The following is an 11,795-nucleotide window of genomic DNA, read 5'->3' as shown; positions in this document are numbered from 1 at the left end:
GGGGTGGGCGGGCGGCCGGCGGCGGGGGCGAAGTTACTGAGGTAATCTTATTGCTTTTTGGAGATGCCCCTCAGCCTGCAAAGGGACTTAACCTTCTTGCCATTATTTCTCGTCGTTTCCAAAGCTCATTTCGTGGAGTGAGGCTCTGTACTGTTCTGTCGCGTGTGTGTGTGTGCGCAGTCGGGTAACCAGGAGCATGTTTTTCACGTTTAAAGAAGCTTCATAGCAACATCTTTCTCTCCTTACGCTAGTTAAAACTAATTAAACTAGTTAAAACTAGTCTTGATTATTGGGATAAAATTTCACTGTATTTGGAGAGGTGTGGGACGAAGATTTGGTTGGGAGTAACAGTGTGGTACCAATTACAAGAATTTCACTGTTACGTCCATGCTTTTGGTGACAATGTTCATTATCTGTATAGCATTATACTTAATACTTTTACTTAGATCCTTTTACTAATGGTGGATATGTTTTCAGGCATTTTTGTTCTCTTCCTTTAACTTAGTTGACATAATGTCAGACTTTGAAAAGAACTTCCATCAGGACATGATTTCTCAGCTGCATAATTTTGCTGCTGTTGGAGATGCAGCCAAACTGAAAGCACTGCTCAGTCATTCTCCGTCACTTATCAATGTAGCTGCAGACAATGGCTGGACAGCCCTGATGTATGGTGCCAGAAATGGACACTTTGAGGTTGTGCAGATTCTTCTTGAAAAAGGGTAAGCTGTTTAGTAGATCTCATTGAAGAGTTCTTGTCTGAACCCCTTTCTGCGCATTTCAACTTGATCTCTGAAAAGTAAATTTACCTGGGAGATAGTGGTAGAAATTTCAGGGTTAAAAATTAGGAAACTATACTCTGTGTCTGTCTGTAACTGGATTCTGCTATTGCATCATGCTTTCCATATTTGCTAAGAAACTCTTTAAAAGTTGTGAACATCTCTAAAATTATTCTTTTGATCTTCAAGGATATATTGTCACTCCTCTCAGGAGACCAACAGAATAGAACAAAGTTTGTATCCCATTCCAGCTACTGTACCGAGTATAAATTTGGTATATTTGTTTGTTCCATTTAGGCTTTTTGTCTAAACTTTATTTGCAATCAGAATGTTGCTGACATACTGGCTGTTAAGCAGGACGTGACAGACACACCTTTACCGAAGTTACGGATTGATGAAGTTCTTATTTTTTGGACAATTCACTTCTTCCTTCCTGTCACTTTATTTTCTTCAGTCAGTATGACACCAAGCATGTTCACTGCGTGTCAAAAAATTGCTATCATATTTGTTGTCTGTCTTCAAGTCAGCTGTTGTTTTTCAAGACACTCAGCAAAGCAAGGAGTGCTTCACCGTTCTCCTTGAGACCCCCAAGAAGATTCTTCTGAAGCCGGAATAAAGTCAGGATCCAAATATTTAAAATGGAAGACATTTCAAAATGAAGGGTGAGAGTCAGGTGTTGCAGCTCAACTGAGTGCCACATAGTCAAGCCCAGTCTGTTCCTTTGTGCACCCCTAATTACAGAATCAAGCAAGTTTAGTTCATTCTGTAGTTATGAGTAATCTCAGGCACAGCATTCCACAGCCTCCAGTGATCATCCCACCCTTTCATTTTTTTCAGTCCTACCCAGATGCTGTGCCTTCTGCTGGGGCTCCGCATGGAGCGTCAGATGAACTGCAGTTTTGTACTGTATGAGTACATTCTAACATGTAGAGGAGTATCTCAGTGCCAGATTTTGTGGATTGAAATAATCTGTGTATTGAGGAATCTTTTGAGATTTTGGGGAATTTACCAGTTTGGTAAATAGGATAACAGGTTTTTTAAATGGTGCTTACTGTAAAAAGAACGAATATCTGCTTGTAAATGGCCTTTTCAGCGCCATTCTCTTAAGCAATTGAGTGTAGTTCCTGAGGTGATATTGTGGCCTCATTGGTCTCATTTTAGTTAATGCTTAGCCATAATAATCATTTGGCCAAATACAGTTGCTGGATATATAAATGTGAATGTCTGTGAAGGTAATATTACGTAACATTCCAAACACCCTGGAAAGCTAGTAATTTATTTTTTTTTGTGTTCATCCATGTTTGAGAAAAGCTACAGGAAATGTTTGTAGACTGGAAAAAAAAGATCTTAGTGGTCTAAAGAGTTCAGGCCACTGTTGTAGACACTGAATAGCAGCCTGATCACAGTCTGCACGTACCTGAGCATATAGAAGGGGGAAGACAAAATCAGAACAAAATTCAGTGGCTGCAAGATAGGAAATTAAGTAGGGAATTAGGCAAGATTTTTCTAAAGGAGACTTAATCTTTAAAGATAAATGGGCAGCAGCAGTTTCTTTAGCAGCAAAAACTTGTAAATTAAGTTTTGAGTGCCTTTCTAAAATAGACTCCCTCAAAAACTATTGAGGTTAATATAAAATCTCAAGTCAAAACAGTCTTGCCTGTGGTACAGTTAGCTGCGTATCAGCAAATGAATGTACTGCTGTCTTCTCGTTTTAAAGACTGGTTAGTCTGGCCTCACATCTACTGTGTATTTTGTAGTTTACAGTGAAATGTCTGTTTTACTTATCCACATGAGTTAAAATTGACAAAAAAATAAAAGTGCATTATTTTTGACATCACAATCAACCCCAATCTATTTCAGATGGGAGGGAGCGCTAATATTTAAATATATGTCATGGGACAACGTTTCTTCATCTGTGTCGTTCTGCAGACATTTTGGTAACAAAGAGATCCCCACAGGGACCAGCACTGCAGTTGTAAGGGTGCTAATCCTCTCACTAAGCAGAGGCTGTATTGTTGATTCTTATTTAATGGCAAATATATTACTGTAAATGTTTTGATTCTGCTTTGAGTAGCTTCTAGAAAGTAATGCTAGTTAAACCAGGGTTTTTTTGTGTTAGTGATTATTCAGAAAAGACCTGTAGCCTGGCTTTCAAAGTTGTATTTGTAAATGCTTTTTTTTTTTTTTTTTTTTGCTTGATGCAATGTGGAGGATTTTCATTAATATATTGCTTTTGTAGTATTACATGAGCCTCGGTAAGTGATAATCTGGAGTTTGTTGATCTGGAGATCAACAAAAATTTGGAATCTGGCCTTAGCAAAAGAAAATGAAGTATAATTACTTTTCATTACAGTAATGCTAAGTGTTTACTCTAAAGAGTGCCCCAGTATAGACAGTGTCTAAAAGTTCTTGTATACTAATAGTGTCAGATGTATATGCTGTAAGTAAGAATAATACAGCATCAGGACTCTTCCTAAACTTACTTACCCTGGTGACCACTGTTCTTTTCTGTTTTTCTAGGTGTGACAGGTCCATTGTTAATAAATCAAGGCAGACAGCTCTGGACATTGCTAAATTTTGGGGGTACAAGCACATAGTTAATTTGTTGGCTAATGTGAAGGATGGGCAGATCCCTAATTTTCTGTCAAATGAAGTGAAAGAATATGAGAATTACTTTGGCTTGACACTTCTGGACAGAAGGACTGATAAAAGAAAAGATTCCAAGTGGCTAAACAAAAAGCAAAGCCATCCAACTACAGTATACATTGTCTTCTCAAATCTGAGTCCTTTCGTCACTTTGGGTGGGGGAATAGAGAGCTCCCAGCAGCCAGAAGTAAAGCTTTGCAGGCTGCACCACAAGGATGTGGAGCAGTGCATGAACCAAACTGAAGAAGGCACCTTGATTTTTCTTGGAGTTGAACTTCAGTCGCACATGAGTGTGCTGGCTTCTTGCAATGGAAGAGCTCTGCAAGATGACGAAGAGGATGGGTTAGTCGCTTGGTTTGCTGTTAGCATAGATTCTGCTTCTGCTGAGAAATTTAAGCAGAAGCATGAGGACTGTGACTTTCTTCATCCAGCAATACCAGCACTACTACTACTACCTGAAAAAGAAGCTGGTAAGATGCATAAAATGCAGCAGTTATCAAATGTGTAATTAGAAAGATACACTTTGGGATTCACTGAGGTATAATACAATGACAAAGCCACTGCAAAGGAATCGGGTATTTTCAGTGACTTTAGAAATATTGTAAAAGCCTGTCAGTCATTTTGTGAATAATTTTGTATGTAAGAATATATGCAGTTGCAAAGGGCTAACATCTGCAATGGTAAGTATTAGACTGTAAAATCTATTGATCATCCTGGTTTTAGAAATGGTACTATTTAAATATTAATGCATGCACATTAATGTTCTAAAATCAAGAAAAGAATCTGTCATTACTGAGTTTTCATTACAAAAAATGAAACTAGGTCCTTAATGTATGTTGTATACTCATCTGAGAAGGAAACGGTGTGAGCAGGTGTTGGAAAGTCAGGATCCCAAAATGAATTAATGTCATTATGGACATGTTAACAACTGCTGTTCTAGCCGTTTTGCATTTACAGAACAATAAAGGGCAAGCTTGACTTGCAACTGAAGTTTAAATGGATCAACACTTTACTATGTCAATACCTGTAGTAGCCCTAAAATGGTCATCTGGAAAAGGTATGATATATAATTCTGGCACTTTGCCCAGACAAAGTAACTTTTGTGAGAAACAGGGCATATTGATCCAGATTAATTTGCTTCTGAACACGTAGATTGGTCAGTAGCTATTTAGTACTGTGTTCTTTTGTATGTGTTGTGCTACAAAGAACAAGATCAGAATAACTCACATTGCTCACCTTCTCTTGTAGTAGATTACAATTCAAGCCATAGTCTTACTTCGATTTTTATGTTAAACTTTACTACTTGCTTTTTCAATACTGTTAAAAGCTTGCATGAATTAGTGTTTGATTTTGTCTATTTTCAATGTATTCTTTTAAAGGAGTAGTAGCCCAGGCTAGGTCTGTTCTAGCATGGCACAGCCGCTACCAATTCTGCCCAACATGTGGGAGTACAACCAAGACTGAAGAAGGGGGTTACAAGAAAACTTGCTTAAAAGAAGATTGTCCCAGTCTCCAAGGTGTTCACAACACATCATATCCAAGAGTTGGTGAGAATATTGTAGGATAAACTTAGTCAAAAGTGACTTGTTTCTACTATTACATACATGTAAATCAATTTCTTTTTAGGTATTTCAGCTGCTTGTTTCTGTCCCTTGTCTCTCCCCAGAGTAAGTGCATCTCGGGTCTATTTAGGATTAAGTAGTTCAGGCTTCTCTTTCTTGCAGTAGTCTGTGACAAAGAATTTCTGTGAAAATACCAATATTTACTGCAGTGGAATAGTGTCAATTAAAAGTTCCAACAACATATATGAGATATTAACAATACAAAGGATCACATTTTCCCCTGCATGTTGTTTTCTCACCTTATGCAAGCCATCTGAGCTTGAAATACCTCCGTATCAAATTTGACCCTGTAACAAATTTCTGATACAGCGCTCATTTTCCTGTAATGCCCCTTTCACTGTATTAGCCATCTTCACTGGCTTTCACTATTCATCGTCAGTCACAAACTGCCAGGCCTATTTCTACTCAGAATATACGCTTGTATAGACAGTCTTTTATAGCTCATTTTGTTGATGTGTTCCAAAGGAAGTGTACTGCATTACTGATGGGGAAACAAGGAAGGAAAAAGAACTTACCCTTTTTTTCCCAGATCATTTGGTGATGCTTTGATTACCTTTCCTTCCCCTTCCCCTACCCTATCTTGTATGTGTGTTGCATTTCTGAATTTCGTGTTCTCTTACATGCTCAAGGTATATCTTTGTAGTAATCAAAGCAATTCTGCCATATTCTTCTGTCTTATGGACTGTAGTGAAGCTTGCTAAAACACTAGTGGCTGTTTCTTTACAGCCTCTAGCACAACAGACTTAGAGAAGGAATGGGACTGTATAGGAAAGACTGATGAACCAGCATTTTCTACTGATGCTTTTCTCTGAAGAAACTTTGCAGACAGGAGCACTGCATATTCTACACTGTGCCACGTAGCAGATATCTGAGCAGGATAACAATCTTTGAAATTATTGTTTATAGTGGTTGCCTAATCAAGCCTTTTCATACAGAGAAAATACTGGTGGTTTTGACCCCCCCAAAAAAAACCAACCCATGTGAAAAGCAGTAGCGAGAGAAAAAAATATATAAAGGCAGAGGTAGATAGAAAAAAAATTAAAAACAAAACAGTGAGATACTTAAGAGAGGTAACAGTAAAAAATGGAAAAAGATTATAGATAAATAGTTTGTAGAAAGGCATGACAGAAAGGATGATACCAATAGGAGAAGGTATTAAGCAAGAAAAAAAAAAAATACATAAAATTACCAGAAGTGAGAAAGTAGGTAGAAGTGCAACACCAGATGAGAGATTGATAGCAAACAGTCACCAAAGCAAAAGTTGAAAGTGTAGTCGGTATTTACATTGTAACTAGAGTATCTGTCTCTTTTTTTTGGTATTTCAGTCAAAAGTACGTTCTTCAGTCCTGTGTGTGTAAAGGAGTTGATAGTAAACTGGTTTTGTTGCAGAAGTAATTGCTATGTGCTGGATGCATAGCTAGGTTGGGATTGCCAATACTCTAAACAGATTGTGTGCTTTGGTTGCAAGTAATTATGTCCTGCATTTCAAGCCTTGGCTAATAAACTGCTTCTGCTAAGCCTGTATGTTGCAAAACAAAATAATCAGTTATCTTGCAGGGGGAAAAAACAAAGTGAAATAAAATAACTTGCTCTGGGCATCTACACAATTCTGATTTCAGTCACTTAAAGGTATCTTATTTATATTTACATGCATTGATATATAATAGGCTGAAATTTGATACTGCTTTTAAGTCCCTCAAATGTGAAAATATTTTCCTTTCATGTCCCTTACAGATCCTGTTGTGATAATGCAAGTCATACATCCAGATGGGAACCAATGCCTTTTAGCTAGGCAGAAGAGCTTTCCCCCAGGACTGTTTACCTGTCTTGCTGGATTTATAGAACCTGGTGAGTAATTTCATTTTCCTGTACCAATTGGTCTGTCTCACATATCTGTATTGTACGTTGAAAATGATATAGAAATATGTTTGGTGTTATGTCAAATAAATGTTTTTGCTTCCTGTTAGATAAGTTATTGTAATAAATATGCCTGTTCTGTACTTCCCAGCAGCTGGTTTTTAAAAAAAAGAAGAGTGCAACTTGAGTAAATACAATTTTAAAACATTTTTCTCATAACGCACTCTTAAATTACATATTTAAGTGGAAACACATTTTAAGACACATAAAAGTTCCTTTCTGTGGTGATACTTAGAAAGGAATTTTAGCATAGGAAAAATTTAAAGTCAAAGCATAACATAGTTAACATAAAGTTAAGCACATGTTTTCCTGTTTAGGACCTGATTGACTATATGGAAGATAAGCAGAAATTATATAATTTTGTAAAAAAAGAAAGGTATTTTGCTAGCTGTGTTCAGCAATAGGAGTTGGAATTATTTACAATTATTAGTAGCAGAACAATTTGCAAAACATTCTTATATTGGGAATATATCTTAGTCACCAGTGAAATTACAGCGTAAACTATATTCAGTAAATCTGTGCAGGTGGAATATGATGACAGCATGAATAAATTTGTTCAGGTATCATTTGAAAAAAGGCAAGATGTTTATTTCTCCCCTCCTTTCTTTCTTACCATAGAGTCATGGAATGATTTAGGTTGGAAGGGACCTTAAAGATCACCTGATGCCAACCCCTCTGCCATGGTCAGGGACACCTTCCACTAGACCAGGTTGCTCAGAGCCCCATCCAGCCTGGCCTTGAACACTTTACAGGGATGGGGCATCCACAGCTTCCCTGGGCAATTTGTTCCAGTGCCTTACCACCCTCATTGTGAAAAATTTCTTCCTCATACCTGTTCTAAATCTCCCCTATTCCAGTTTGAAGCTGTTACCCCTCATCCTGTAACTACGTACCCTTGTAAAAAGTCCTTCTCCAGCTTTCGTGTAGGCACCCTTCAGATGCTGGAAAGTTGCTATGAGGTCTCCCCGGAGCTTTCTCTTCTCCAGGTTGAACAGCCCCACTTGTCTCAGCCTGTCTTCATAGAAGAGGTGCTCCATCCATCTGATCATCTTCGTGGCCCTCCTCTGCACCCGCTCCAACAGGTCCAGGTCCTTCATATGCTGAGGGCTCCAGAGCTGGGTGCATTATTCTGCCAGCCTTATTGCTTTCTGATACTGAATTCAAGTATAAAAACTGAAATTTAAGAGTAGCTGATTTTACCATCAGCTTCTAATCAGCTGCATGTAGCTGAACTAAAACTTCTGTCTCTGATGTGTGGACCGTCTGCTTTAATAAACCTGTAATCAGTGATTACAACACATTACATGTATGCATATGTAAGCCTGTGACCATCAACACATGTAAATCAAGCAGTTTTCTATGAATATGGAAGTAAAGCTTTCCGTTGCAGTTTAAGGTTGGAGAATTGCCTGTGAATAAGTGAGACAGTGAATGAGTGAATAATACAATGCAGAAATGTGTGCAAGTCTTCTTAAGTCTCAATTATCTTACTATTGTAATTTTAAATACTGATTTTCAAGTTGTATTACAGGCTGTTATAGTCATACTAAAAATCTAAAAATTAACACAATGCTATTTATACATGAACAGATCAGCATTTCAAAAGGAATTAAAGGAACAATGTATTTCCTACTCAATTTTTGACATTTTAGGTGTGGTAACAATAGTTTGCGTGTATGATAAATTATAAATTCAGTAAATAAACTTTATGATGGAGAAATTATCATACTTTATTTTCAAAGTTCCATTTTGCTGTGGTGGATAGTTTTACCTTAGACTTTTGTATCTTGTGTTTTAAGGTCTGTGAACTAAATCACTATAGATAATTGTCTTGGGCAGTTTCAGATCTTTTGAGTCAGTTCAAAGCACAGGATGTAATCGTTGCTTGGAGTATTTTCATGAGCTGCTTGTTCTTTGCCCTTTTTGATTAGGTGAAACAATACAAGATGCTGTTCGCAGAGAAGTAGAAGAGGAGGCTGGAGTCAAAGTTGGCCATGTTCAGTATATGTCTTGTCAGCCATGGCCATTGCCCTCCTGCCTAATGATTGGCTGCTTAGCTGTTGCAGTGTCTACAGAAATTAAAGTTGACAAGAATGAAATAGAGGATGCCCGCTGGTTCACTAGAGAACAGGTAAAGTTCAATTTAATTTCCTTTTTGTATCGATTAGTCTGTGACTGTATCGGTTCTGGCATACAATAGATACCTGCTTTTTTCAGCAAGTTGAATGAGCATGTATAGTCTCCAATTTATCATACTACAATTGCATGATATTGTAATTGTAGATTACACACAACCAGACGAAGGCAGATATTCACAGTAATTTCTGAGTCATTTGCAAGCCCATTTTATGACATTTTTGCCAGTTAGTTGTTCACCTTTTCCTTTTGAGAGATATCCAAGTTATTGTTATTTTAACCCACTTTCTCAGCAAGCCTGTGCTTTTCATTTTGGCAGAACTAATATTTAATAGTGTTCATCATCTGAATTTCTCCAAACAGGCATGCTACCAGATTTGCTGGGAGGGGAGTGGTTTAGGTAAAAACCCTGGGAATTCACTAGTTTGAACATCTTTTTCCATGCAGTACTATTTTAATACTCTGGTATTGGAGGCAGTTTACTATGCATTAAAAGGAAATTCTACACTTAGCTTTCCTGAATATTTAAAATATAGTCAGATAAAAGAAAGGATAAAAAGTCTTTCACAGAGAGATTTAAGTTCATGAATGGAAGAAGGAAAGATTGCATACACAGTGTAGCCTTCACAGGTTTTTGCACAGGGTGCTTACAAGCCTAACTTTTAATAACACTGTACTCCTGCCTAGCAGTTGCAAGTGTTTTGGCTCTTGTAAGTCAACTTGAAAGCAAAGGTAGTCACCTACAATCTCAGTGTATTACTGACAACACTGAAAGCATTATTTTAAATGAAATACAGCTATTCATGTGCAGGTTGGTCTAGAGTTGGAAATAAATGTACGTCGCAAATGTGCTAAACTAAAAGTGTACTCCTGTGTTGTTTGCAACTGCTTCAGAAAACCAACAAAACACATTTTCTTGTGCACTACATGTGGAGGAAAAAAAAAAAAAAGAATTTCGGGAACGGTGTAGAGCACCATCTGGTGGTCTTTGTGTAAAGAGACTTCATATAAACCTTAAATATATTAACAGTCAATCTCCACAGTTGTATTAGAAAGAAGTTATCCTTTGGGTAACATTTGAGATCAAAAATGTCAGAATTCACACAGAATCCTGTGTGGTTTTTCATCTACATCTTGTCTTTTAGTGGCTCTTTAATAGCTATAGTAATAATAGACTTATGTATCATAGAACTATCAAATGGTTTAGGTTGGAAAGGACCTTGAAGATCACATAGTAAGATAATTCCTGCATTAATGTAGTATTAGATTCTGTATAGTTTATAATATTATCTTCTAAATAAATTAATCTGTCTTTATTGCAGATCGTGGAAGTTCTCATTAAAGGAAACAAGCGTTCTTTCTCTGTACCACCACGTCAAGCTATTGCGCACCAGTTGATAAAACATTGGATTGGAATAAATGCTAATCTTTAATTCAAATAATCTATTTCTTTAAGTTAAATTACTTCTAGTGAATGCTAAATTTGGAATAAATTGGAAAGAACTGTTTATTTAGTGAGTGAGCAGCTACATAAATTTTTGAGCCTTTCGTTTGGTTCCTGAGCTAAACTGTGCAAACCCTTGTAGGTTTTTTCAGATCTGAGTTAAAACTGGACAACAAGCCAGTGATTATCCCAAGAAAGCAAGCAACAGATAGCTAAAACTGCTACCTTGTGATGCACAGGCTGCCTCTTCATATTAGAATCAAATTATTATCCTTTTTGCTGTCATGCTTTTAATGTTTGATTTGGTCTTTCCTGTCCCCCACTGGAAGGAGTCACAGCATTACAAAGAGGCCTGATCTTGCCTGCTGTTTAAACTCTGCATTTACATCGTCCTATTTTGTCTTAATTGGTTTTTAATTGTAGTACTTTGTATCTTTTATATTAATAGCCCTCTAAGCAGAGTATTTACTGCCCCAGTCTTATTTGGCCTGCAGTTACCCAGTTGTAGGTCAGCCTGAATTTAAAAGTATAACACAATACTCTGTTTACGAATGAGGTATTGGTGAACCATCCCCAAAAGCCTAAATACTAGACATTTTTGTAAGATAATTAGTTATTGACCCTAGACAGTGAGTTATTTCATTCTCTGATAAGTAGAAATGGAACTGTAGAGTAATGGAGGACAAAAGTAGATTAATTAAATGAGATGTAATATCTCAAAATATGTACAAACTTATTTTATGGAAATGGAGACACTAAGATTGTTAACTGCTGTTAAGAATTTTACAGTTGGAAGAAATTCATTAACCCCAGCTGTAAGACTGGGAAAACAGTATATGAATTAAAATCTTTACTTACGTGTATTTAATGCTACAGTTCAAATTTGTGCCTTAATTTATTGTTATTGAAAACAATGTTAACTTAATATTCTTTCAAAATGGAAGGTTATAAAAGTATACTGGTTTTATTATTAATGTCATTATGTAATGGTCCAGTTGTCTGTGATTATGCAGTCGTTGCTGTGATATAAAAAGAAATGCAAATGACCAGAAGGAAATACAATGATAGTCATAAATATTAACTTACTATTTTTTTTAACTCATTAACTTAATTTTTTTAATCAGTGAATGATGTCAAATTTGTTTCAAAATTCCCTGCAAACTGGAATCAGTAAAAATATTTTACAAATCCAGTGGTTCTGTTTCTTCCATCTAGTGTCATACTATGCTCAGCAGCTCCTTTTTGTTTTTTAAG

The 11,795-nt window shown here is 36.7% G+C and overlaps 1 protein-coding gene across 2 annotated transcripts; it reads left to right on the top strand.

Moving 5' to 3' along the window:
* Window positions 1–513: 513 nt before the first annotated feature.
* NUDT12 (nudix (nucleoside diphosphate linked moiety X)-type motif 12) lies at window positions 514–10,530 on the top strand. 2 transcript variants are annotated; one of them, XM_009891672.1, is made up of 6 exons: window positions 514–665; window positions 3,297–3,892; window positions 4,802–4,969; window positions 6,779–6,892; window positions 8,893–9,092; window positions 10,420–10,530. In XM_009891672.1, the coding sequence occupies exons 1-6, from the start codon at window positions 514–516 to the stop codon at window positions 10,528–10,530; spliced, it is 1,341 nt and encodes a 446-aa protein (XP_009889974.1). The 2 variants fall into 2 exon arrangements, with proteins under 2 accessions (XP_009889974.1, XP_009889973.1); XM_009891671.1 differs by having other exon boundaries at window positions 514–719.
* Window positions 10,531–11,795: the final 1,265 nt, after the last annotated feature.

The sequence above is a fragment of the Charadrius vociferus genome, unplaced genomic scaffold (assembly GCF_000708025.1).
Source record: "Charadrius vociferus isolate BGI_N301 unplaced genomic scaffold, ASM70802v2 scaffold609, whole genome shotgun sequence".
In the NCBI taxonomy this organism is placed as follows: Eukaryota; Metazoa; Chordata; class Aves; order Charadriiformes; family Charadriidae; genus Charadrius; species Charadrius vociferus.
Note: the sequence above shows the minus strand (reverse complement) of the source record. Positions and strands in the feature narration are given on the sequence as shown.

Coding starts and splice junctions, on each gene's coding strand:
- NUDT12 (XM_009891671.1), top strand. CDS start 514: ATGTCAGACTTTGAAAAGAACTTCCATCAGGACATGATTTCTCAGCTG. Junction 4,970..6,778: donor CACATCATATCCAAGAGTTG/GTGAGAATATTG, acceptor TGTCCCTTACAG/ATCCTGTTGTGATAATGCAA. Junction 9,093..10,419: donor GCTGGTTCACTAGAGAACAG/GTAAAGTTCAAT, acceptor TCTTTATTGCAG/ATCGTGGAAGTTCTCATTAA.